Source organism: Oreochromis aureus, linkage group 20 (genome assembly GCF_013358895.1).
Source record: "Oreochromis aureus strain Israel breed Guangdong linkage group 20, ZZ_aureus, whole genome shotgun sequence".
Classification (NCBI taxonomy): Eukaryota; Metazoa; Chordata; class Actinopteri; order Cichliformes; family Cichlidae; genus Oreochromis; species Oreochromis aureus.
Genome location: NC_052961.1, coordinates 5,124,880 through 5,151,733, shown reverse-complemented (window position 1 = coordinate 5,151,733; position 26,854 = coordinate 5,124,880). Strand labels below are relative to the sequence as shown.

Below are 26,854 nucleotides of genomic sequence, written 5' to 3'. Positions count from 1 at the left end.
TGTGCTCGCAAACACCCTCATCAACATGATTCAACCTGATTTGCAGAAACCTTCAAACAGCAGCGACCAAAACGTGGTCCTCGCACTGCAGGAAAGTCCTCAGCCCAGTCCTCATAAGGATAGTAAAACCAGTGCACGCCGAGCGTTAGTGTGCATGTGTTAATTAGACAGACAGACAGGCAGGCGGAGAGACAGACGGGATATTCAGTCCGCTGATTGGAGGAGCAGCAGGAGGTGAACCGGAGTTTGACTCAGTCGCCGGGACCAGCGGAGAGTTTACCGGAGAGGAGCAGCGGCTGTCTGCGGACCTGCAGGCGGAGCGGAGCGGGTTCGGGACTGAGCTCGGACCGCGAGGAGAGGGATCCCGCTGCGGTGAGTGCAGAACCTGGTGAAGGAAAACCAGTCAGAGAAAGTGATTCCAGCAGAACCAGTGAATGAAACCAGTCCACGATACAGCAGGACTATCAGGCGAACACGGAAAACAAGCTGCTTTTATGTAATGGTCAACTGTGAGAGTTATTTTTTTAAACCCAGATAACTGTTTAACCTCCGGGGAGGGGTGAATGTGATGTGCAGCATGCTGTGTAAACATGCAATGAGCTAAACTCGTCTGATCAATATATTTGTGACTTAACTGATCAATAAATAGATACATGAAAGTGATTAATGTCTATGTTCTGATGTTCGCTCTATTATTGGTAAACTTTAGATTGCTTCTTTCAATAGTATTGAATTTTTGGAGGCTGTTGAGCTGAGAGATGCTTCTTGCCTCACACACTGCAGATCATTTTTTCAGGACTTCCATCTTCCTCTTTGAAGACTCATTCTGTTGAAAGCCCCTCTGGCTCACTGATAACGGGCTCTCGCTGCTCTTCAGTAACCACCAGGCTCACTGGATGATCCCGTTAATAAAATCTTAATTTAAGATTAAAATATGACACATATCAAACTGACTTTCTACTTCAAGAACACACTGAGCTGCTGATGGATCCAACATCCTTAATTAAAATCAGCACAGACAGAAGTTTTTGACTTTCACTCAAAAGTAAAAAGGCTAAATCTGCATTTTTTTCAGCACTCGGAAACAAATTATTTTCATGAATATAGACTTAATGCTTTAACAGAGAGTGCTTAGTGAGAATACATCATCTGATTGTTACTAGACTACTAATCTAATCAGTAAGTGTTCCTCTGGGACATTGAAGAAGGAAAGAGGAGGAAAACATCTGAGTGAAGCTGGAGTCTCGTTAACATGGCTTTTGTTTAGTTTGTGTAAAAAGCAGTTTTCCCTTTTTATGGTGAGTTTGAAACATGCAGTTAAGCTTATCTTTGGTCTTCTCTGGTGCTTTCATCTGTCACATAGATGTGTCAAACTGCTGAAGAAGCAAAAAATGAAGAGTACAGTAGAGCTTAGAGATTTGGAGCATTTTATCTGATTCAACTTTAAATTGATTAGGAATGTTTTAAATGGGAGTGATTATCATTCATCATTAGATTATTATTTCTAACGGAGGTTTGGAGACTGTGACACTGACAAAGGGATAAGAGGTGGTGCAAGGTGCAAAAGACAGCTCAGAGGGACAGGTTTGGAGGCAAAGTTAGAGACGTGAGGTTGAAAGGTTTTGGATGTGTGCAGAGGAGCAGATATATTGGATAAAGGATGCTGAATATGAAGCTGCCGGGCAGGGGGGAAAGGAGGAGCACAGAAAAGATTCATGGATGCAGTGAAAGAGGACATGCAGAGTGTTGAGGATGGTTTAACGGGTGCAGTGGAGGTAGATGATCTGCTGTGGTGACCCCAAAAGAGAGCAGGTGAAAGAAGAAGAACAGAGGCAGCTTTTCCTCTCTTCCACTGGAACATTGTGATTGCTAATAAAGTTTATCCCTTTAAAATGTTAGCACAGCTGAAAACTGCTGTGATCATCAAAGAGGAAGTAATAAATCCGGCAAACTGAATGTGTGAAGCAACTGTGGGTTTGACTGTAGCCTCAAAATGCCCCTAAAAGCTAAACTGTGTACTTGTCCTTTCACAACCTCGCACACGGTGACCATTTAATGAAGCAGCCATTTCAGGACCTGTGCCAATTTCTGTTTTTATTTTGCTTATCGCGTTTTTGTGGTGATATGTGATGGAACAGCAAACAGAAATTGTATCAAATTTATTTTATTTTGTTAATTTCCATCATGGAGGTGAAATAAAGTTCACGCCATGCTTTTGGCCGTTATCAAACCCACACAAGCTGATTCGTCTGACTCTGAACTAGACACATTTATTCCTAATGTAGTGAAATATGGAGAGTTTGCCTCTGTATGCCTTTACAGAGAATCCAGTCTAATCAATAGTGAGTTATGATTATTATGCAACAGTTCTGATCATTTTCAGGTTATATTAGATCAACACAGATCTTATTTTCTTCGCAAAAACCAGGACAACCTTTGAATCGTAGTGGAGTTACTGACACCACTGATTGTTTGTTGTCTCCTTAGGTTTCCACAGCAGGATGAAAGCTCAGTTCTGAACATCACCTCAGTATGACATCATCAGGCCCTGCCCTATCCTCTCTCCCCCTCCACCATCATCATCATCCTTATTACCTTCATATCTTCTTCTGCACTTTCTACCAACACCATCTGTGGCCCCGCCTCCTGCTATCTCTCTGCCTCTGGACTGGTGGGCAAGTGGTCCAGGTGAGCGCTTCTCACCAGCACTTCCACCCCCACTCCATAAAGATACCAGGTGACATCACTCTGGGCGGGCTGTTCCCCATCCATGCCCGCGGACCCCACGGTGTAAACTGCGGGGAGCTGAAGAAGGAAAAGGGGATCCACCGCATGGAGGCCATGCTGTACGCTCTGGACCAGATTAACAGCGACCCTGAGCTGCTGCCAAATATCACACTTGGGGCCCGGATCCTGGACACCTGCTCCAGAGACACCTACGCTCTGGAACAGTCACTCACCTTTGTTCAGGCTCTTATCCAGAAAGACACATCCGACATTCGCTGCTCCAATGGCGAGCCGCCCATCATCCGTAAGCCGGAGAGGGTGGTGGGAGTGATCGGAGCATCAGCCAGCTCTGTGTCGATCATGGTGGCCAACATCCTGCGGCTTTTTGAGGTAATACTACACCTGTCTTCATACAGCACGAATATAGAGATTATAGCGAGTTAGGCCTAAAGATGGTTAAAATAACTGCAGGTAGTGAAGTATTAAACTAAAACACTGAGAGATTACTCAGTATTTAGCCCACACAGAGCAAAATACATCAAATGTCTTGTTTTAGATTACATGGGGTTGCAAAAAGACTTCATAAACATACACTGGTGTTGGAGACTGGTGCACATATGGAGTTGCATCCCTTTAATGAACAAGAAATAGAGTGGCTGTTGGAGTATATGTATCACTGGCATCGTTTGGATGTTAAAAAGCTTCTTAAACTTGGTGGATTTTCTTGAGCAGTTTGAATTTATAGAAAATAATTTTTGAAACGCAACTGTGGAGGGGAAGGAGTTCAAACAATAAAGCTGGGCAAAATCCCAACATTGTTGGTCAGATTAAACCTGGTAAATCCAAAAATGGAGACCTTATTGTTCGTTAGATTACAATCACAAAACAGTAAGTATAATTTTCCAGTCAGATTAGACTCTGCACAGTTAACAAAGGGATATTGCCATTGCATAATGAAACAAGAACAGCAGTGTGAGTTAAATCAGGTGTAGAATGAAGGTCAGTTTATTTTATAAAAATTGTTTAGAAAGTTGAGAATTTGTTAGGTTTTTTTTATTTTACTTTATGTTATTTTATTTCTTTCATTTTTGAACGACATAAATTCTTTATGTAAATGAAATTAAAATGTTTGTTCATTCGTATGGTAGTCTGAAAAACACATACAGAAATAGATTTGTTTTTTTCAAGTTCATCTTTATTTATTATTTATACAGCACTGATCCATTCAAAGCAGTTTCTATTTCAAGATAAAAACCCTGGAACTATATAGAGAGAAAGCCAACTGTTCTCCTATTAGCAACATGAGGGAGAATAAAACACCCTTTTAACAGGAAGCTGCCTCGAGCACACTTAGAAAAGATCATAGGGAGACAACAAACAACAAACAAAATAATAATAACACACAGTTCTGATTTAGCCCAGGAGCCGATGATACCAGTACAAGGAGCGTAAGAATAGCAGTGACAAAGCACAAACTACAGGAGACGAAAAACACAAAGTTAGTGATATATAATAGTTATTAATAACACATAAATGCAGGGAGAGCAAAAGACAGCAGAGTTGAGGTGAGGTAGTTAGTGCATTATAAGAAGTCCCCCAGCAGCCTGGGCAATATTGAAGCATAACCTTATGGATGGATCTTAGTAACCTCATTCAGCCCTGACGATAAGCTTTATCAGAAAGAGAAGTTTCTGAACCCAGACTGTGACCCGTAAAGTTTAAAGTACCGACTCTATCGCAGAGCCCTGTTTGGATCATTCTTCATTAACATGAACTAAATGCAGGACTGAGATCCAGCAGGACAAATATGGAGACAAGTCCATGTGTGAGTCTTTGAGGAGATTGTTAAAGGCTTTCACCGTTAGAGGTTGGATATCAGCAAAGAGGCTCAAAGTTAAAGGTTTATATATGTAGCCCAGTGGTCCCCAACCTTTTTTGCGCCACGGACCGGTTTAATGTCAGACACGATTTTCACCACCGGCCTTTAAGGTGTTGTGGATAAATACAACAAAATAAAATGATACGACCAAGACAAAAACTGGTATTTTTTAAATATAATAATAAACACGAATTCTCTTTGTAATTGTGTAACTTTATTAGCAGCGTCCTCCTGAAATGCACCAACAACACTGAGAGTAACATCCTCCTCTCTGCCCCTTAGTGCTCTCTGGTCGCTATGGTAATGCGTAAATATTTCTTTCAAAATAAGACACAACTACAACAGGGGAAAAGACCCAGGGAAACTGAGTTAATGACAAAACCCCTCAAAACCATAAATTTCACACCCGAGCCTGGTTTGGATGGATTACTGAGGTTGGTTTAGAAGCAAGCATCTGTGCTTGGTGATGTATCTGCAGGAAGCAGCTGAAGATCAAAAATCTAACCACAGCCTTTATTTATATAGAACTTCATGAAGTATTTAATTCTGAGAACTAAAGGAATACAAGGCTCAACAGAGCTGTGACCCTTTCGTGTTTAAAAAGAAGCCTGAAGTTGTTCTTGGTTTCTTTAATGATGAATACGAGTATACCTGCCACCACCACAACTTCTACAGATTTGCATTTGTGACTTGAACAATTTCTGTGAGTTGTTTCCTTCGCTTTGCTGCATCAATGTAATCGACTTATGTAGCAGTACACTTTAGATAGCCGCTCTCTGTCATATATCAAGAGTGACTGTGTTATAATAATTAAATGTGGTGTCTGGCTTTCATTTTCAGTATCTATAGTTCAGGTTTCCCAGTTTGGGTGTGAGGCTAAGAGTAGTCAAGTGTAGGGTGATTGTACATGTGTGTTGTAGTGGTGCTTTTTGCAGATGCCCCAGACAAATTTCACCTATAGACCCATGCATTTACAATATGTACGTATCTTCTAGGTGTGGAAGGTGAAGCCACCACTATCTTAAAACTGTCCTCCTTCTAAGAGCTTTGTGGCCAGCAGGTGGTGGCTCTTGTTAGAAAAACATGTCTAAAGGAAAGGGCATTGGGTTCAAAGGTTAGTGCAAGGGTGAGAGCTAATATTGGGGCTTGGAGGAAAAGGTTTGGTGAGGATGTTGAAGGTCACACATTCTCTTTTAGAAATAGTTTTAACTCTTCTTCAGTTGGCAGTAGACTTCTGCAGGGTCTCACGGTATTAGGGCCTTTATGTTGGATGAAGCCAAGAACTTTCATTCAACCAGCGCACAAAGAACGACGGCTAGAAGAACGAACACGGTGAGGGTTAGGAACAGGGTTCGTTTTTAATCCTTTCACACTAGAAAAGAGCATACCATAGATAGAAACTGACTTTGGAGTTTTCATTTGGAGTAAAATGGATCATAAACAAGGTTTGTCATTGAAGAGTTGCTTTCAAATGGTTGTGCAGTATTGTTTGGTTTCTCAGTCAGATCCGCCCCTCTGTCATAATGACCAAGACAGCAACGGCGTTGATTTTACAACCTAGTAGTAGGTGACGTCACGATGACCACGCCCATGTTTTATATACAATCCATAGCTTCTTATGGATTGTGTATATCTAGAAGGATGGCTAATCTGGTTTAACATACACTCATAGAGACAGACAGGTACAGTAGGGCAGACAGTGAATGGATGAAGCAGTCTGGTTGGTGGATTAATGTTTTAAACAGACACTTTGTGTCTGGATGACTGACTGACTCTAATGAAAGCTTTTAATGACTCTGTTACGGTTGCTCTCTGTGTGCGTTTTTGTGAAGATGTGTGTCCTCAAATTAGGTCAGATTTTTAAAGGGTTTTTGAGAGTTCAGAGCCGCGTTTGAAGGTTCAGCCTAGAACCAGGTTTACACTCCTGACTGAGTGTCCGTGAACCACACACATGTGTCTCGGGTATATTTTCAGCAGCTGAATTTTAAAGCAAACCCCAGCAGAATACACATAATCACACATTACAAACTTCAGCTTCTGGCACATATGGAGCCCCATCTGTATTAAATAATGACTGTTATGTTTTGACTGATGAATGGAAAAGTGCACTAAAAGCCATTTTCTCCATTTACATACTTTAAGCTTATTCCTCACATGATGGATGCATTGGGGGTAATTTGGGATCGGTGTCTTGCTCAGAGACACTACTGCATGTATACTAGAACAGAAAAATGTCAAACCACCAACCTTACAGTTATAACAACCCAATTGATCTCATGAACCATAGCTACCAAATTTAGCAAACTTTAGATTAGCTGTAAGCAGTGTTTTCTGCATTAGCGCCTTCTTTTATAGAGAACCGAAAGCTGAGAGGACCCGATCACCTGCTGAGTACAGACCTGCACACCTGCTAGGTGATGTCACAGAGAGTTGGTGGGGGGTTGATGGTGCCATGCCGCGTTCCTAGGTGCTCGCTGTTGACATAAATTAAGTGCAGAGGTAAAAGTGAAGGCTGTAAAGTGAGACTCAGTTCATGTCTGTTTCGCTCCACTGAGGATTCTCCCTGATGATGATGATGGCTGTCATAACGAGGTCTGCTCTCATTAATGTGGAGACCTTCATTATTCTGCACACACACACACACATGCACACACGCACAGTGTTGTGCATTAATGTGATTGTTATTCCGTTTATTGAGGCTCTGACACACATTCTGCTCAGCTGTTACACAACATTAATCCTCTATGTGCGTGCGTGTGTGCGTATTGTGTTCCTGGCCTGTTAAACTCCAGCAGTGTCTCCAGTCTGACCAGTGTGTTTAATTTAACCTGAGCGCTCACTTTTAGGATAAAGGACGTGTCTTTGGTCAGATTCTGTTTAAACCTCTCACCTGTTGGATGATTGTCTCTCAGATCCCTCAGGTGAGCTATGCATCCACAGCTCCAGAGCTCAGTGATAACAACCGGTACGACTACTTCTCCAGGGTGGTTCCTCCGGACTCGTACCAGGCTCAGGCCATGCTGGACATCGTCAAAGCCCTGGGCTGGAACTACGTGTCCACCCTTGCCTCAGAGGGTAACTATGGAGAGAGCGGAGTTGACGCCTTCATGCAGATCTCCAGAGAGGCTGGTACACAGAGCTTTCTTTTAACTTGTGTGTTTTTCCTGATCTGTCCATCTCTTGGTAACCTCTTTCTTTTTATGTCAGGTGGGGTGTGTATCGCTCAGTCGGTGAAGATTCCTCGCGAGCCAACAGCTGGAGAGTTTGACAAGATCATCAAACGTCTGATGGAGACGAGTAATGCCAGAGGCGTGATCATTTTTGCCAATGAGGATGACATCAAGTAAACACACAAACATCACTTTGTAGAAATTCCCTTTTATTGATGTAGCAACAGTTCACAACAAGGTCCATTTCACACCTGCCTCACTGTATGGTAAAGACCATGAAATATTAAAGAGAGAACTACAATTACACAATCCCCAGTGAGAAAGCATTTGGCAACAGTGGGAAGGAAGAACTCCTTTGTAACACGAAGAGATCTCCAACAGACCAAGGGCAGCCATTTCTGGTGACATTATAGGAAGTCGTTCAACAATCCTATAGGAGCTTAAATAAGGGATGCTTCAGGATCAGCTGATTCAGCACTTACTTTAACCTTTATTAAAACCCAAACTGGGAGCTGGCTCCACTGGAGCCTGATAGCTGAAGGCTCTGCCTCCCATTCTCCTTATTGAAACTCTAAAGAACCATAAGTAAGCCTGCAGTCTAAAATCGAAGCCTTCTTTTGGTGTAATATGATACTTTGAAGACTTTGACATACAATGGGGCCTGATCATTAAACTTTGTATGTGAGGAAAATGATTTAACAGGGAGCCAATGAACAGAAGCCAATATGGGACACATATGTTCTCCATTTCTAGTCCCTTTCAGTAATCACTGCAGCTTTTTGTATCCACTGAAGGCTTTTCAGGGAGCTTTTAGAGCAACCGGATAATAAAGACTTACAAAAGTCCAGCTTAGAAACAAATGCATGAACTAGTTTTTCAGCAGCACTTTGAGACCAGATGTTGCTCATTTTGGCAATATTGCACAGATGAAAGTGGGCAGGCCTAGAAGTTTGTTTAACAACAAACCCAACCTGACCACAAATAAGTCCATTAATCCTTTTACGTTCAGTCCAGATCAGGCGTTTTGACCAGCAGTGCAGGTGATTAGACACTATGAAAAACCCGTGACCTCCAGAAACCACCAGCAGATATTTTACAACATTGTCATAATATGCAGAACTTATTGGAACTTTTCTCAGATTTAACTGATTTTTTTTTACCTCTCAACCTTTTAAGGTTGATGGAATTTGAAGTTTTAGTGAAAATCTTGTTAATGTGATAACTCAAGAAGGAAGTCAGAATTTTCAAATTAATACCATAGTTGAATCTATTAAAAACTCAGACGAGTTCCAATCTCTTTGACCTTGACCTCAAGGTCAGAGGGCAAGTTTTCTGGAGAATGAGGCAACTTTGAAATTGATACCATATGTGTGTCTGCTCAGAGGCTGAGGAGTAGCAATGGCAGCCACCAGTATTTGTTTTGTACGGACTAATCCTCATGTGTTGTCACATCACTTACTGTCTGATTCTTTCTGTCTCTTTCTGGTAGGCGTGTCCTTGAGGCAGCAAAACGTGCTAACCTGACGGGCCACTTCCTGTTTGTGGGGTCAGACAGCTGGGGTGCGAAAAGCTCACCGGTCACTGAGCTGGAGGATGTTGCCGAGGGTGCAGTCACCATCCTGCCAAAGCGGGCTTCAATTGACGGTAAAACCAAGAAAACAAAAACGCAACAGACTGGAATCCCAAAAAGTTGATTCATCTGGACGTAGCGTTTTCAGACTCTGTGCTGTTTGTGTTTTATGCGTGTTATACTTTTGTTGTGCAGGGTTTGATCAGTACTTCATGACTCGCTCCCTGGAGAACAACCGCAGGAACATCTGGTTTGCTGAGTTCTGGGAAGACGATTTCAGGTGTAAACTGACCCGGCCTGGAATCAAACTGGACCCCGATAAGAAGAAATGTACAGGTGTGGCTACACCTGAAGGGACCAGCTGTGAGTCATCTTATCGAGTAGTTTCCCATTATATGACACAGTGTGTGTTCCTGCAGGTGACGAGAGGATCGGACGGGACTCGCTCTACGAGCAGGAAGGAAAGGTTCAGTTTGTAATCGATGCGGTCTACGCCATGGCTCACGCTCTGCACAACATGCACCAGGATCTGTGTCCCGGCAGCTCCGGAGTCTGCAACAACATGGACCCTGTGGAGGGACAAGTGCTGCTCAACTACATCAGAACCGTCAACTTCAATGGTAAGAAGACACACAGACAAAACATTACACTGTTTTACGGTAACAGTGCTTTACCTGAAGTAAGGATACAAATGTGTCCCCATACTCAGACCTGGTCTTGACCCTTGACTCATGAGGCTTTGTGGTTGCTAGAGGAATGGGCAGAGAGCTTGGTTTGGTTGCTATTGTAAAACTGGTTCCATGGACATCATCTCTCTGGGGAAAAAAAGTGATGCCATCTGGGTGTAATTCGTCTCTGCACTCTGGAAACAAACTCTTGGAGAGCAGCTGGACTGCCTTTCTGGAGATATCAAGGTTAGGATTTAAGTCACACTGCATGGCAGTAGTAAGAAAAACAAGTGGCCTGAGGGGAGGATGCTGTCATATGTGGGTGGTAAACATTAAATTGGCATTTTTGAAGCACCAAAACACCTGAGGATCAGGATGTGGTCAGGTGTACATCTTGGACACTGAGGTTAAGAGGGGAGCAGAGCTTGAGGGGAGAATCAGTCCTGGCTGTTTTGAGTGAGAAGGTGATTTGCATGCACTGACCAGGCAGTGGAAAGAATCCTTTGAGGAACTCCTGAAAGTGAAGGATCTGTCCTTAATAGAGAAGATTAAGCTGGAAGACTTATAGAAAAGCTCACACAAATTCATGTAAGAGTGTGCTGATGTGAGTCTGCAGTGGATGCAGGTGTGAACAAGATTCTTCTCAAAATGCTGAAGGCTCGGGACCTGACTGTGAAGCATCACGGCAGAGAGGGAGACACAGGGAGGAGGCTCATGAATCATTTATTTTAACTAAGAACTTAACAAATGGACGATACAATGAATGTGGCAGTCAAAGGTGGGCCGTGTGGTGAAACGATGTTGGATTTCATAAATCAAACATATGCAGGGGGAGAAGAGCTACACTCAGGCTGAGGAAGAGTGAGAATTTATAGCAGGGAATGGGCTTTTCCTCCAGCTGTTGGGTCTTTAATGGACTCTTAAAGAAATTAACTAAAAGGTAGTAAAGTGAATACATATATAAACACGTCCAGGTTGTCTGTGTGTACTGCTTGTAGACTTTGTACTGCAGGATTGTGTAGTTTGCCCTCAGTGCAACACGAGGGGAAGAAGAAGCTGCACAGCTCACATTTAGCAAGCAGTAACCTCGAGGGCTGAGGTTTTTTTTAAAAAGCAACGTTATTATGCAATCTATCATGTTTAAACAGACACAACAAAAACTGAAGCTCCTGCCAAGTAACCTTCAGTGATGCCACCAAATCCCAGGAACACACCCAATTTGACCACAGAAGGACAAAAGAGTAGAAAAAATAAAAGCACAACATGAACATGAGACAGATGAATAATCTTCTGACTGAAATATTTACCGTATGACTGCAGTGTAGCCTATTTACTCTTTTAATTCATAATCAAATATGTTTCAGCCAATTCAATGAACTTTTTTCTGTTTTTTGACATCAAACATTTTGACGTTGATTAACCGTCAGCTGCTGTTCTTCTCATGACGTCCAATCATAGTTGGACTTTACCATGATGTCGGCTTGAGTTGCATCTTTGTTTCATTAGTTTCTAATAAGAATGATTCCTTATTCTAGAATTACTTTCTACAATCTCTGCATCGAATAAAATGTCAAATAAAATGATGTAAACAAATTTTTAAGCAAGTTGTTTGATAGAAAGAATAACAAGAAAAAAAATCAGCTAAAGGGTGACTCAAACTGTCAGTGCTTTCTTTTAAATCCTCCATGTTTCCTACTGGAATAATTGACTTGACATTAATCAAGGAGCATTCCTGAGTCTGTAAGTTCACCGTGCCACAAATGAAACAGAATTGAAATTTAAATAACTTACAAGTGTTGCAGCCTGTGCACGTCTGTTCAGTCATGCTGCTGTTAGTTGTCTTTAAAAAAAAAACCGATAAATGTGTTTCATTCTGATCTCTGTTTCTAACTTTGTAAGAGACGGTTTGATCTTCGATCTGTAAAGATCTCTAATCTTTGTGGATCAGTATCAACATTCACACGTCTACAGTTCAGTTTTTGTGACCAGTTTTGACCAGCGAGAAGCTACAAAAACCTCTTTCTATTATCAGAATCAGAATAATTTATTAATCCCTAAGGAAATTATGTGGTTACAGTTCCTCCAAGACAATAAGAACAGCAACAGACCGAACTAAATTAAATGATACAGTATATTACAAAGTTACTGAAAAAAGAAACAGCTCTGATACTTACAAATAGCTCAATTAAAAGTATCCATAATATTACAGAGATTAAATACATATGATTGACATTTTAATCTATTAAAATGCTGCATAAATGTATTGACGGCAACTTTAGTTAAATTTTCAAGAGGAGTTTCACATTTTTCACCGTTAGCGTTTCATAGATATTAGAGACACCACCCGGGTGGTCTGCAGGATTTCACTGTCTCAGTGAAGGAGTCTCTGTGAACCAACATCCATCCATCCATCCATCTATCCATCCATCCATCCATCCATCCATCCATCCATCCATCCAACATCCATTCTCTTCCATGGGTCGTAGAGGGGCTGGAGTCTATCCCAGCTACCACAGGGTAAGGGTACACCCTGGACAGGTCACCAATATGACGCAAGGCTCTCACTCACATTCACACCTGTAGGCAACTTAGAGTAAATCAACCAATTAATCTAACCCCATCAATTGGTTTTTTTAAAAAAAGTTTAGCATCTCTCTACATCTACACAAACTCCTCAGGACCAGGTTTTAGATTTTTTTTTCAAGCAACTGAACAAACTGTTCCTGTTAGACATCAAATCCATATTTTATAAAGATGTGAAACTGCAGCAGCTGGAAGACCGAGAGGATTTAATCTGTAACCACCGGAGCTGCATGCCACAAAGCACGCAGCTCTCTCATTCCTTCATCTCCCTCTACATAAACTTCATCTTCTTCAAATCATCAATATTTTATCATTTTTATACAACTGTGTTCTTATTTATGGTCTTTTTGATTTTTAGGAGATTGAACTTTAAGAAAGGTTGATTTTTGGTTCTGTGAGACTAGACACAAACCTGAACAGGTACAACACGACCAAAGGTGAATCCTGCAGACAGACACCTGGTGGTCAGGTGATCTCTGAGGCCCTCTCATACTAATAATTGGATTTCTCTCTATATTGAAAATATTGCGTCATAAAGAGCAACAGAATAGGAGGAGCAGTGTTTTGAGTTCATGTTCTCCCCATTTAGACTAAAAGTTGCTTTTAAAGGAGAGCCTGGTGATATATCCGGTTATTACTGTAACCTCGGTGTTATGGGCAGCCACTGCTAAAGGGAGATTGTTTGCTCTGATTTTTCAAGTTTTATTTATATAACAAAATACAAAGTGCCTTGAAATCATAATAATTCTGATTTTTAACAATAATAATCACAAAGGTACAAAATTGAGTCTTTATAACATTATCGTGAACTACACAATGATCAACAATCCCATTTGAGTAATACTTGGTAACACTAGGGAGGATAATATTATTGCATTGAAATGTATGTAGCTTTGTAACAATAGGCAAGAAACTGGGGATAATAATGTTGTAATAAATGAATGCCTTTGAAGCTAAACCTGTTTTTAATAGGACAGAAATATATTTGTAGCAATATGATAACCTGCTAGCAATAAAATGACAATATCTTTGCATAATGTGCAAATTTTTATAAAGTGACTCGTGACACTAACCTCACAAGTATAGGGTAATATTGGTAGATCCTTTCACATAATAATGTTGAAATATCCTGCATTATGTCCTCAGCATTCTTCTTTGTTTGAAGGTTACAGTACAATGTAAATATTATGGTTAATGTGCTTATTACCTGGAAACATGTCTTAGTTTTTGTGTAATAACCAGGAATCAGGACTGCAAAATGCAAAATTTCACATTTATATCTAATTCCATGTTAATAACCTATTACAGAAAACTTCAAGAAGAATGATGATTACCTGGAAACGCATGTGGTAGTTTATTTATAATCACCTGGAGTCAGGCCTATACAATGCAAAACTTCACATTTCTCCTACATTTCATATGTGGCTGGGCGATAATGCCTCAAACCCATATTACAATATTTTAAGAAAATTTGTGATCCTCATTTCTGATTATTACACAGAAACTAAACTGCTACATTATTCCAGTTAATCATCATTCTTCTTGAAATGTGTTGTAATCGGTTATTAATGTGGAATTAGACAGAAACAGGACCCCCATGCATGTTAAACACATTATTTATAATGTTAATTTCGTTTTCAATATTTTTATTGCTTTTTGCAACAGCATACAAAGGTTTGTTTTCCCCGTAATATGCTGCAGTAATAGAAACCCTTTCCCCCACCCTCACCTCCCACCCTGCTCTCTACCAAACCTACAACAAACAAAAAAAAAACAATAAAAGAAAAAACAAAACACATAGAATATATATACATTTGTACAATATGTGGTATTTATACAACTTCAAGACATGAACAATAATAAAAAAAAATAGCTTGCATATACTAAACCATTTTCTCCTCATCCACATTCCTGCAGGAGTTGTCCGATGTTTACTTCTTTTATAAAGTTTTTAAATGGCTTCCAAATTTCATCGAAATATGTTAACTTGTCTTTTAGAAAATACGTTATCCTTTCCATTACCATACACTGTGCCAAAGAATTTATCCAAGCACCAATAGCAGGAGGATCTAATTTTTTCCAATTTAATGCAATCATACGTTTTGCCTGTAATATACAATAATCCATAAACACAATTTGATGGGTTCTTAGTTTAAGATTTTTAGAATACACATGTAATAACAACATTTCTACATCTAAAACAATCTTTTTATTCAAAATTTGGTTTATTTTGTTCATCACCTCCTGCCAAAATGCACGGATAATTCTGCATTCCCATATACAGTGAAAAAAATGTTCCACGGGCTTCTCCACATTTAAAACATGTATCTGGAATTCTATTATTATATTTGTTCAATTTCACCGTGTTATATATAATTGCATGATCCAATTGTATTGTAATAACTTTAAGTTACTATTAATCGATAGTTTTTGTGATTTTAAGCAAATTAACTTCCATGTCTCCTCAGAAATATTGATATTTAGGTCCTTTCTCCAAGCTACCAACTTAGAAACTGATGTTTCTAGAGAGGCAGATACAATCCAGTTATAGAATGTTGAAATTAAACCTTTATTACCACCTTTTTTCACCATTAACTCCTCTAACTTACTTAACTGGGGAATGTTGAGAGACTGATTTTGCATGGAAGAAATGAAGCTTCTAATTTGTAAATACTTAAAAAAGTGTTTTTGGGGAATTTGAAATTTAGAAACTAAATCCTCAAATGAAACCATTACTCCATCACAAAAAAGATCACCCACTTTCTTAACACCTTTTTCTGCCCAACCCTGGAACCCTACGTCCAGGTTTCCTGGTACAAATAAGGCATTTCCCCAAATAGGACTAAACTGAGAGAGATTATTCTTAATATTCATATAATGTTAATTTCAAACAAAAAATACTACTGCAGACATAAGATAGGATTTATTCAACCAGTATTATATGGTAATAGTATCCCAATATGGTATGGCATCAATCAATATCATGTTCATACTATGAGGTTATTGCTACATGTCAATATATAGAAAATTTAAATTTTATTGCTGGCAGGTTATTATGTTGTTACCAAATTATCGCTATACTACTACAAACTGGTATCGCCTCACAGACATTCATTATTACCCCCAGTGTCTGGCCTGTTATTACCCAGTTACATACATTTCAATCTAATATAAAATCACTAAACAGCCAAAACCACTGTTGATGCAAGATAAATATTTGGATATTTACCTTGTCTTACACTGTTACCATGTTATTACCATGTTATTACCAAGCTGTAATGGAAATGACTCTACGAGGACAACACGTTGTGGATCATCTGGAGTTGTCTATCTTCTGATCGCTGCGTGGTTCAGGTGTTGGTTTAATTTCCACAGCCGGTTTTTGTTTTTATTCAGAGTCACGGAGAGATAATAAGTTAATGCACTTTGCCTGTTTCCCCTGTGGACTCGGTCTTTCTGTTGTACCGTGTGTGTGTGCGTGCGTGTGTGTTAATAATTAAAGGATGCAGCTGCTGAAAACTCTGAAGAAGCTTTCTGCTTAAAGAACTAGTGAGAGAGTTGTGAGAGTTGAGTGAATGTGCTGCAGTTACAGGCAGTAAAGGTAGTTCTGCACTCTGTGATCTGCTGAAGTATTCAGGATAAAATCTGATTTAATACAACCATGAATTTCTGATGTCTTGTCTGTATGCACAAATGCAAAAAGACCAGCAGGTTGGCTTGTGTTGGGATAGACCTCAAGAGGAGCTGCAAAGTTAAACCAACACGGAGCTTTGAAAGTCTGAGGTCTGAGGTAATCCCAGCAGGAAGTCCAGCTCTGTCAAACTGATCCTTTAAATCCCTTCACCTGAAGCTTCAGTGTTCCCTTTGGGTTCATTAATATGTTGATTCATTCTGTCCTGCTGTCAAACTGGATTATGTTCCTGCTATTTCTTTCAGCTCAGGTCCATGTCCACGTGAGAATGACCAACTTTTAGCTAAGTTACACTCTGAGTTGTTGGGTCTTTAGCTGACTTGTCCAGCCTTCTATCAGCCAAATAATGTAGTTATTGTGTAGCTGGGCGTAGCTGCTGTTTCACCTTAAAGTGGAGATGCCACATGTGGCCTCACGGAGATGATCTGTAGTTAAAAGGTGACGTGACCCATCTGTCTCGCAGGAAGTGCTGGTACAAGTGTTTTGTTCAACGAGAACGGAGACGCTCCCGGACGCTATGACATCTTCCAGTTTCAGATGACCAATCACAGCCACCCTGGCTACCATGTCATCGGCCAGTGGACCAACAATTTGAGACTCAATGTAAGAAGAGTGAACATGAAAATACGCCTGCTGGGTTTTAGTGTTCTGTCTTTCTTAGTGTGGCTGTATGGCTCTCTCTCTCTTCCTGGGTGTTTGTAGCTGGAGGAGATGCAGTGGTCTGGAGGGGATAGATCCGTTCCAGAGTCCATCTGTAGTTTTCCTTGTAAACCAGGAGAAAGGAAGAAGATGGTGAAGGGCGTTCCTTGCTGCTGGCACTGTGAGGTAAACATGCAGAATGCGTCCATCTTTTTATCTAAATTCTGGGGAATTTATAATTAATTTGCTGTTTAGATCATCTTCCTTTTGAATGTTGTGCTTCTAAAACCGATGACAGTCGTTCTTCAGTCTAAAAAGTTTCTCTCTCCTGTCTGCAGCTGTGTGATGGGTATCAGTACCAACTGGATGAGTTTAACTGTGAGACCTGTCCGTCAGACATGCGGCCGGTCCCCAACCGAACCGCCTGCCGTCCCACTCCGATCATCAAACTGGAGTGGAACTCTCCCTGGGCCCTAGTGCCTGCCTCTCTCGCTATGCTCGGTATCCTGGCAACCAGCGCTGTGGTTATCACCTTCATCCGTTTCAATGACACGCCCATTGTCAGGGCGTCAGGGAGGGAGCTCAGCTATGTACTGCTGACAGGTGTGTATTGGTAATTACATCATCAGCTGTGATGATGATGCCATCAACTCTGAGGGTGGTGTCACCTGTCTGCCCCTCTCTCTCGCTCGCTGCAGGTATCTTCCTGATCTACCTGATCACCTTCCTGATGATTGCGGAGCCAGGTGTGGTAGTTTGTGCATTCCGGCGCCTCCTGCTGGGCCTCGGCATGGCCATCACCTACTCTGCCATGCTGACCAAAACCAACCGCATCTACCGCATCTTTGAACAGGGCAAGAGATCGGTGACCCCGCCCAAATTCATCAGCCCTACGTCCCAGCTAGTCATCACCTTCATCCTCATCTCTGTCCAGGTGAGTCCACAGGCACCACATGACTTCCTGTTTCTGCCTATAGCATCTCCTCACATGATTCCCACTTTTTGTTTTCTGTGTGCGCGGCAGGTCCTCGGTGTGTTTGTGTGGTTTGGCGTCGTCCCCCCTCACACCATTATCGATTATGACGAGCTCCGCCCTCCGAACCCTGACCTGGCCCGGGGCATCCTGAAGTGTGACATGTCTGACTTGTCAATCATCTGCTGCCTCAGCTACAGCATCGTTCTCATGGTAACACACTGACCTGTAGCAGATACGTCATTGACCGTCTAATAGAGCACAGATTCATCGATGTTGCTAGGCAACCTTTATCATCCTTGCTTGTTTTGCTGTTAGGTAACATGTACGGTGTACGCTGTGAAGAGTCGCGGCGTTCCAGAGACGTTCAACGAAGCAAAACCAATTGGCTTCACTATGTACACAACCTGCATCGTCTGGCTCGCATTCGTACCCATCTTCTTTGGTACCGCACAGTCCACCGAGAAGGTAAGAACCAGGCTGAACCGAGCCAAGCTAGGACAAGCTGCAACCAGAGTCAGGTATATATAACAAGGCACGTAGAAAAACATAGATATAATCATGTGACCTCACTTACTGGTTTGCATAGAGCTGTTTTGTGGTGGAGTGCATTACATAAACAACTTAAACACAGTTAATGCTGAGTAACATCACGTTCAGATGCTGGAGTTTCACTCACCAAAACTAGACTGCAGACTTTTTAGAGTTAATCACACAGTGTTATATTATCTGTTAGATAATGGCATTAAGAATGCTCCACAAGACACCAACAGCACAAATACAGTGAAGTGACCCAGTTCACTGGCACATATTAGCTGAAGATCAGCAGAGAGTCTGAGCAGATGTGCTTCTAAAATGCATTATGTATTAGTAATATGTAGATGTTTGAATTACATAAAAATAAAGCCACCATACTGCTGTTACAGTGGGGGGAAAATAAACTAAGGATTACAAAGGGGTTTATGTACCAGGTTGTAAACATGTTTATTTATGATCTAATTTCCTGTTTGTAGAAGATGATTCACTTTTGGACGCAGCCTCAGGTGGACATTCAAAGAACTGCAGTCAACCCGGTCAGACAGGGCTGTACCAGGCTGACTGTCTTGTCAGCATATTGTCTTTAGAGTTAATCGAACGTCTCTGTCATGTTTTGGTGCTGGGTCTCTGTGAGCGTTTTTAACAGACTTATCAGACAAACGCATGTCCATGCAGGACGCCTGTGCTTTGATTGGACAAATTTGTTTTATTTTTAGTGCACTAATTACCCAAAATCATTCTAAAACACAGGGTTCAAAATGTGAAAAGTATGGCTGACATTATATTGGCTTCATCTGTTATATACATCAGTAGATCCTCAGTTTTTCTTGTGACAGACCATCAGGGAGATTAAACCCAGCAGACACACAAAGAGTCTTTTGATGCTAATATAAAAAATGCATTTCTTTATTCTCATTAACAAATAACCTGAAACGGTGAACCACGTAGGACCTCGTTACTCTAAGGAGGAAACCAGGAGTCACTGTTGAATTCTGGTGATCTGTGCTTGAACTCTGAGAAATCAGAGCAAACATTTCCAAAAAGTGAGCTGAACTCGTACTTCCTGCATGTCCGCAATAGGACCTTCATCATCATGCTGAGGAAGGTCATGTGATATAATCGCGAGCTGTGCCTAAACGCTGGGCTAATTTATTTACACGGGAAACAAAAATACATCCTCACCTGCAGAGCGACGAGCTCCTGCTTTTGTTTCCTGTGAGGGGAAAATTAAAACTGTGAATTGACCCAGAAATGTGGTGAAAGCGGGTTTTAGTGTTTGTGGTTTAGTCTGAGCTGAGGGAGGGACGAGTCTTTAATGCTGCAGATAAACCGGAGCAGAATTAGACACAAAGTGGAGGCATTTCCAGGCTGAGAGGGGAACAGCTGGATTATACAGATTATGGACAAACACAGGACATAATTATAGAATAACTTTTTTAAAACCAAAGTTACAAAGAGCTCCAGCAAACAGATAAAAGAGACAATAAAAGACTAAAATAAGAGGAAGGAAACAGCAGCGTCAGAGAGAAGCTCGTCCAGCAGATTTATCTCAGAGCGGAGAGGAAACCACAGGGGAAGAAGAAAAGAGGCTTCTGGGAAGAAGAGATTTAACACGAGTGCAAACATAAAGATACAGAGCAGACCATCCTCATGTGTTTCCACTTTAATAGCAGGGATTTAAATCTCAGTGTTTCCTCCAAAAAAACCAAATCTACTCAAACACACAGACCATGTTTGGATCCTGTAGCCTGAGGTCACCACTTAGGCCAAACTTTCATGGTAACAGCACAGTTTGCAGTCCCGCTGAATCATTTGGTGACATGTTGTCTACATGTTGTGTGAAGCTGTACAGCAGACCACAGCAGCCAGTCTGGCAGGTGTTTCATTAGACCTGCACTGAGCAGCCCTCCTTCCAGCTGAAAACCAACCAGAGCTGCCAGAAACAGCACAGAGGTGAAGCACGAGCCAGATTTCCTCCGTGTTGGAGTCGATCAGCTCACACGGGCTCCGACCTGTCACCGTCAACCTGAACGGAACAAGCTGCCGTCACCACGGAAACCGAGAAATGTTAAAACTACACTAAATGCGATTGTTTGTTTGTTTGTGTAAAATCCAGGAAAGAGTGAGATATTGTGGAGGAGCAATCACTAAAATTAGAATTAAAATCCTTCCGCCTCCTCCTCTTTTGTTCCTCCTCTGCTCCTCCTGCCTCACTCTGATAACATTCAGTCCTCCTCGCTCCTCGTCTCTCCTCCTCCTGCCTGAGAGTCGAGGAGTGACGGATGCTGGATGGAGGAGAAAATAAAAGAAGCTGTTTTTTTGTCGTCTTTTTTTTATCTGAGGACGAGAGAACAAACACACACACAGAGCTGCAGGAGGATTAACAGAGAGAGAGGGAGCGTGTGTGGTTTTACTCTTACTGTGGGGACATAAATCTGTTTACACACTGTGGCCACTCGCCTCTCTGCTGGAGACAAAAACAGGTTCCTGTAAATCACTGCGGTTCAGCAGTAAGACTTCGAGTGAAGGTCAGACCCCAGAAAGCGAATCCAGCTTAGTGTGATATCGTCTGAAGTGATGGAAACACAGCTGTGTGGTTGAGGGAATTAACATGTCTGCAGGAGTTCACACGCACTTAAATAAAGCAACACAATGGAAACTGCTGGCACTGTGCTTGTGTGCTCCTGTGCGTGCGGCAGTGTGTGTCCTGTATATATTTTATGTCCTCACATGTCACACAGCATTGTGCAAAGGTCCTGAATTGTTCTTTTCTTTATTTTTTGCTTTATTTTTTAAAACTGGTCTTGAACCATCGCTCTTCAGGCTTTCTGAAGATCTTTTAAAGTTTTTCTTTAGACATTGGCTACTTTTTCTCTCATTTTCAGTCCAGTTTCTGTACCTGATCATTTTCAAAGGAATATTTTTTTATTCGTTAAAGCTCTTAATGTTGACCAATGAATCATTCAGGCATAAAAAACTCTCTATGGAAGTGTAGTGTCTACACATAACAGACAATTTTGTTTTTGTATATTTAGGCACTGTTACTAACACACACATTTCTTTAGTTGAATCTATGAAAAATGGCAGAGATAACAAAGTTTGACTGGCATGAAATAGAGGTGATTCACAACGAGACTGTACCTGAAAACGTGGCATATCTCAGTACGGTGAACAGTTCTCTTACAAATTTGAGGAAACTGAACAAGTAGAGGACAAAAGAAGAAGTGACAGGCCTATAGAAACATCTACAGCAGATGAACAGTATCTGAAAGTCTGACACAGGACATCTGGACCTTCAGTTGATCTGTCTACTGTTCGCTGAAGCCTCAGTAGAAAAGGCGACAGGAAGAAGAGGCTGAGTTATGCCAAACTATTCCTGAAGACTACTTAAAGAAATTACAGAAAGCTGCCTCGGAGATTTCAGGATGTGTTGAAGAACAAAAGTAGTCATACCGAAATTTTATTTTCAAGCTTGTCAGACTTGTACAAATTCAGTTTTGTCTTATTTTCTGTATTTCCATCTATGTTTGTACTTGTTTTAATAAATTTCCTTTTTCACATGAAGCATAGACTGTGGTAAACTGCACAGCAACACACAGTAGGCTACTGTATTACATCTCCGTGTTTCAGTGTGTGTTTCTGCATATTTCACAGGTGCACCAGTAAAACATTCGAATAGCAAACTGGTCGTCCAGTCGTGACCTTTAGAAAGATGTCCCTTTTAGCCTGATTTGGTCACAAATTGATTGAAAGTCTTCTTTTCAGACTGTTACAAAGGCTTACCTAACTCCAGCCGTTCACCGATATCCCACTGAGCAATTTTCTGCTGATTAGAGTTCTAAAAAAAATCTGCCTCAACCATGAAAACTTTCAAAAAATCGTGACTGTTGGTGAATCTGCTGGACGTCGGGGTTCCTATAAGTCAAAGTAATGAGTTTGTACAGAGGTTACCTGTACGTGGACAAACGTTCTTCAGCATCAGCCTCTCTTTCCACAGATGTTCATCCAGACAGCCACTCTGACCGTCTCCATGTCTCTCAGTGCGTCCGTCTCTCTCGGGATGCTCTACATGCCCAAAGTTTACGTCATCATTTTCCATCCCGAGCAAAACGTCCAGAAGAGGAAGAGAAGCTTCAAGGTCTGGAAGCATCTTCGACTTCCTGTCGTTGTCGTTGCTTCCAAGTTGCTGTGTTGCCTCACGGTTGCTGTGTTGCTGTGTTGCAGGCTGTTGTCCAGGCTGCCAGATTGTCTCAAAAATCTACAAGTGACAAACAGAATGGAGAGACAAAGATCGAACCTGACAGAACGCAGTAATGCTGCAGTAATACTACAAACTAAAGGTACTGAAACTACAAACTGTACACACTGACGATCGGCCTTTGTTTGAGATGAGTCTTAAATGTGGGATAATTAGAGCTCCCCTTTATTGCTATTGGTAAACTTTTCCAATATTTATCTTCCTGTCAGCACAGTTTGTCTGGCGTACGTGGTATCTCACAGCGCCCACTGCTGGTGGCTCTTGTGTTTATCAGTGTGGTTAACCTTCAGCAACCACCCCTCTAACTCCAGTGTTGGATGAGTGGATGATGGATCAGTTCTAAAAAGCAAGCAGCCAGTAGATGAAGCTGTCCGTAGAGGCTGAGCCTTTTTTATTTACCAGGCTGTAAGCATGCTTAATAATAGGCCTCCTAACATGTGAGTTTATGATAATTCACTCAGTTTTTAGAGGCAGCTTCAAGTGGCCATTAAAGGAATTGCAGTTTTTTGCACTTCAGCCTTTGTCTGGTACTAGTGAGAGACGGGCAGGATGTGAGGAAACACAGCCCTGAAGCTGAGATGACTCCAACACTCATGTGAATTTATTCTGCTGGTTTGCTGATAGTCCAAGACTCCTGCATGGATGGCGGGTGGAGGTTTCATGTGTCTAATGAAAAGAAGGCAGACGACTCCTGGCTCGTGGAAGCCGCTGCAGATATTTCTGGAGCCTCTGATGAATATTTCAGCTGCTGGTTAAAGATTTATCTTGATGTTAACAGCTGAGGTTCTTTGTCCTCAGAAGCAAGGCACTAGCACTGACGGGTGGCGGTTCTATTCCCTGTGAGCGTAGCGTCTTATTCCTCTTCTGTATTCTCTGCTGGCTGATGCGACTGTTACCTTTCTCCTCGGGGAAAAGCACCAGACTGTTAGCCACAGGGTGAACTTAAGAGAGCAGAGGAAATCCATCTTTACACGTCCAGCGATTGCTGATAAAGAGGTTCTGCTGGCTCTGCTGGTTTCCAAATTGAGGTTTTAATGTTTTCACATTTGAACCCTAATCGATGGATACCCCACAGCTGAGCTCTCGTTCACTTCGATACAAACTGCACGTTGTCCATGTACTCAGCTCCTAAAGTACATTTCTGAAGGCAGACCGTAATACAGACACAAAACATGAATAGAAAGGGATGCCAAACAGAAGATGGATGGGTGGGTGGAGTGGAGCAGGAAGGATAAAAAGTGATTTAAAAATGCGTTTTTCTGCATTTACAAGAAGTCAGAATTACGGCACCTTTCTAGGTTTTTGTTTTATTGGCTTCAAACTTTGATATATAAGTTCATATAAGTTCAAGACATTAAGATTGAAGTTCTAGTCGGTTAAAACTGTTTTTACTATCCACATGTTGCAGAAAAAATCAAGACTCATCAGACCAGGCAACGGTTTTTGAGCCTTCTATTGTCCAATGAAATCCCTTAAATCAGTGGTCCCCAACCCCTGGGCCATGGACCGGTACTGGGCCGTGAGTTGTTTGGTACCGGGCCATGTGAGTTTAGGCTCGGGTGTGAAATTTATGGTTTTCAGGGTTTTTATCGTTAACTCTGTTTCCCTGGGTCTTTCCCGTGTTGTAGTTGTGTCTTATTTTGAAAGAAATATTTACGCGTTACCATAGCGACCAGAGAGCATTAAGGGGCAGAGAGGAGGATGTTACTCTCAATGTTGTTGGTGCATTTCAGGAGGACGCTGCTAATAAAGTTAAACAATTACACAGTCAATTCGTGTTTATTATTATATTTACAAAATACCACAGTTTTTGTCTCGGTCGTATCATTTTATTTTGTTGTATTTATCCGCGACACCTTAAAGGCCGGTCCGTGAAAATCCTGTCTGACATTAAATCGTTCCGTGGTGCAACCAAAGGTTGGGGACCGCTGCCTTAAATCTCCTATCTTCCCCATCTTGGGGCACATAGATTCTTAGGCTCAGGAACTGAATCTCTAACCAAAAATGTCAGAAGCTAAAATGACGTTACTTTTATGAAACAGGAAGTTGTGATGTTTTACAGTGTACAAGGAGTGTGAAGTGTAAAGCCCACATCAGTCAGCATTTATGTTTGTATCCTGCAATGTTCTCAAAACTGATTGGCTGATATTCAGTTTGTTCTTAATGAACAACAGCACGATGTTGCACTCCACCACCTGCCACTGTCAGAAAATAACAAATGTTGTAGCACTAAACCTTTAATAAATGCCCATGGGGATTTTTTTGTTGATTTTTTGTTTTTCTAATTTTCTCATTTTTGTTGAATAAGAGATGTGGAATAGGATTTTTTAACACTTCATTATGTGTCACTGGTAGGTCATGATCAGCTGTTTGCAGGTCGGACAGAGAATCAGAGGCTGGGTGTAATACCAAGCACACACCTGTGTGTCAGGTTGGCAGCTAGGTTTGCTCTGCCCTTTTAAGACATTCAATCTGGTAAAGTGGCGACATACTGTCAGTCAGATATGGGTCACCCTTCTGCTAATGTTTTCTACAGCTTTAGTCAGAAACAACAGTGGCAGAGAGAGAGAGAGAGAGAGAGAGAGACATGGACAGTGCATCAGCTACGTTTTCTTTAAATCATATTAATAATTTCATTGTCATTTAGAAAAAGCTTCACATTTGGAAATCCACAGATAAAAACAAGTATCAGCATACTGCGTATAATAAACACCAAGATTAAAGATTATTTATGACAAGGCTGAACTTTAAAATGTGTTTTCAGCCAAAACATCTACAGAAGGCTGTTGCACCACCTCAGTGCAGCCTGGAAACAAGGTGGTTTTGTGTGGGTAGCTCCCTAAATGCACAAAACATTCGTCCTTTGAAAGTGCTCGTATGGACCTTTCAGCACCAGTTACATCCTGTAAATCTGGAGTTTTATAATAACTGCACTGGAAAGACTACATCTAACCAGCTTCTGGTTCTTGCAGTCTGTCCAGTTTGTAATAGATGTGAAACTGCAGAGAAAAGTAAACAATGGAAAACTAAAGATAGATTACTGATGATTTTAGCTCCACCAGCTAAAGGCATGCAGGTATTACTGGGTCCAAGTTCATGTCCTTGGAGGTAAATACATGGACCATGTGCTAGTCAGTGGTACCCTGACCGCTGTTAGGTACCAGGTTAAAATCCTCACATTACTGTCAGACCTTATCCTGATGCAGTGGGTCCTCAGTTCATCCTGGTCCAGGACAATGTCATGCCCCATGTGGCCAGAGTGCGTAGACAGTTCCTGGATGATTAAGCTTCTGAGAGGACATCACATTCCCCAGATCTGCATCCAACTGAGAACCTCTGGGATGTTATGCATCCAAATAACACCACAAACTCTACACTGAACACTCACTAATCACCATCTTGTGTTGACTTCTACAGAAAAGTGAAGAGGTTGCATATTCAGATATGTTTAGTTGCCATCAGATTAATGAAACGAGTGCATGTCAGACATAAAACTTCTTTCACCTCATTGCCTGATCGACTCCTGCTTCTTTCTGTTCAGAAGTGTGTATGAGATTCAGGCGTCATGTCATTAGAGGTTTGTGTGCCCACCTGCAGCAGACTTTCAGATCCACACTGCAGAAGACAACCCATCACTTTCAGAGTGGCTCGTTGCTCCGATAAATAAATACCAACGTCTGCTGACTGTTCAGTGTGCACCACAGCAGCTGGCTGTCAGCCTCACCTGCCTGTAGTTCAAATCAATTTTATTTGCAGTCCCAAATCCAAAGTTATGTAACGCAGAGCCACTTTCTCACAGGAAGGTCAAGACCTTCTGTATTAATGCGAAAAACCCAGCCATTCTCCACTGAGCATCAGATTAGTGCCCCTGCTTTACATGAGCATTCAGGACATGTGTTGTTTTTGGTGTTGGTGAGGGAGGGTGGGCCGTCACATAGGCAGGTACTTTCACACAGTTAAGAATTAAATTAAAAAGGAAATGTGAACAACAATCAGGAGTAATGGAAACGTGTCAGGTAACACGACTCAAGCACTCACTCGTTTTTTGGGTTTTTTCCCCTTAGGTAGCTGTGGACCAATCCCCATGCAGAGCCTGATGACATCATCATGAAGATCACATGGTCTCTCTCACACACACACACACACTCAGAACAACAAT

General features: G+C 41.5%; 1 protein-coding gene across 1 annotated transcript; it reads left to right on the top strand.

The window, feature by feature from the left end:
• The first annotated feature begins 239 nt into the window (after positions 1-239).
• Positions 240-26,854, top strand: grm6a (glutamate receptor, metabotropic 6a). Its single transcript, XM_031759136.2, has 16 exons — positions 240-372; positions 2,488-3,117; positions 7,519-7,735; positions 7,814-7,949; positions 9,266-9,420; positions 9,542-9,682; positions 9,766-9,966; positions 16,752-16,891; positions 16,991-17,113; positions 17,266-17,530; positions 17,626-17,861; positions 17,952-18,113; positions 18,219-18,368; positions 22,435-22,575; positions 22,662-22,777; positions 26,760-26,854. Exons 2-15 carry the CDS (start codon positions 2,533-2,535, stop codon positions 22,749-22,751), a joined length of 2,742 nt encoding a protein of 913 aa, XP_031614996.1. The 5' UTR covers positions 240-372; positions 2,488-2,532; the 3' UTR covers positions 22,752-22,777; positions 26,760-26,854.

Coding starts and splice junctions, on each gene's coding strand:
- grm6a (XM_031759136.2), top strand. CDS start 2,533: ATGACATCATCAGGCCCTGCCCTATCCTCTCTCCCCCTCCACCATCAT. Junction 3,118..7,518: donor ACATCCTGCGGCTTTTTGAG/GTAATACTACAC, acceptor ATTGTCTCTCAG/ATCCCTCAGGTGAGCTATGC. Junction 16,892..16,990: donor CCAACAATTTGAGACTCAAT/GTAAGAAGAGTG, acceptor GGGTGTTTGTAG/CTGGAGGAGATGCAGTGGTC.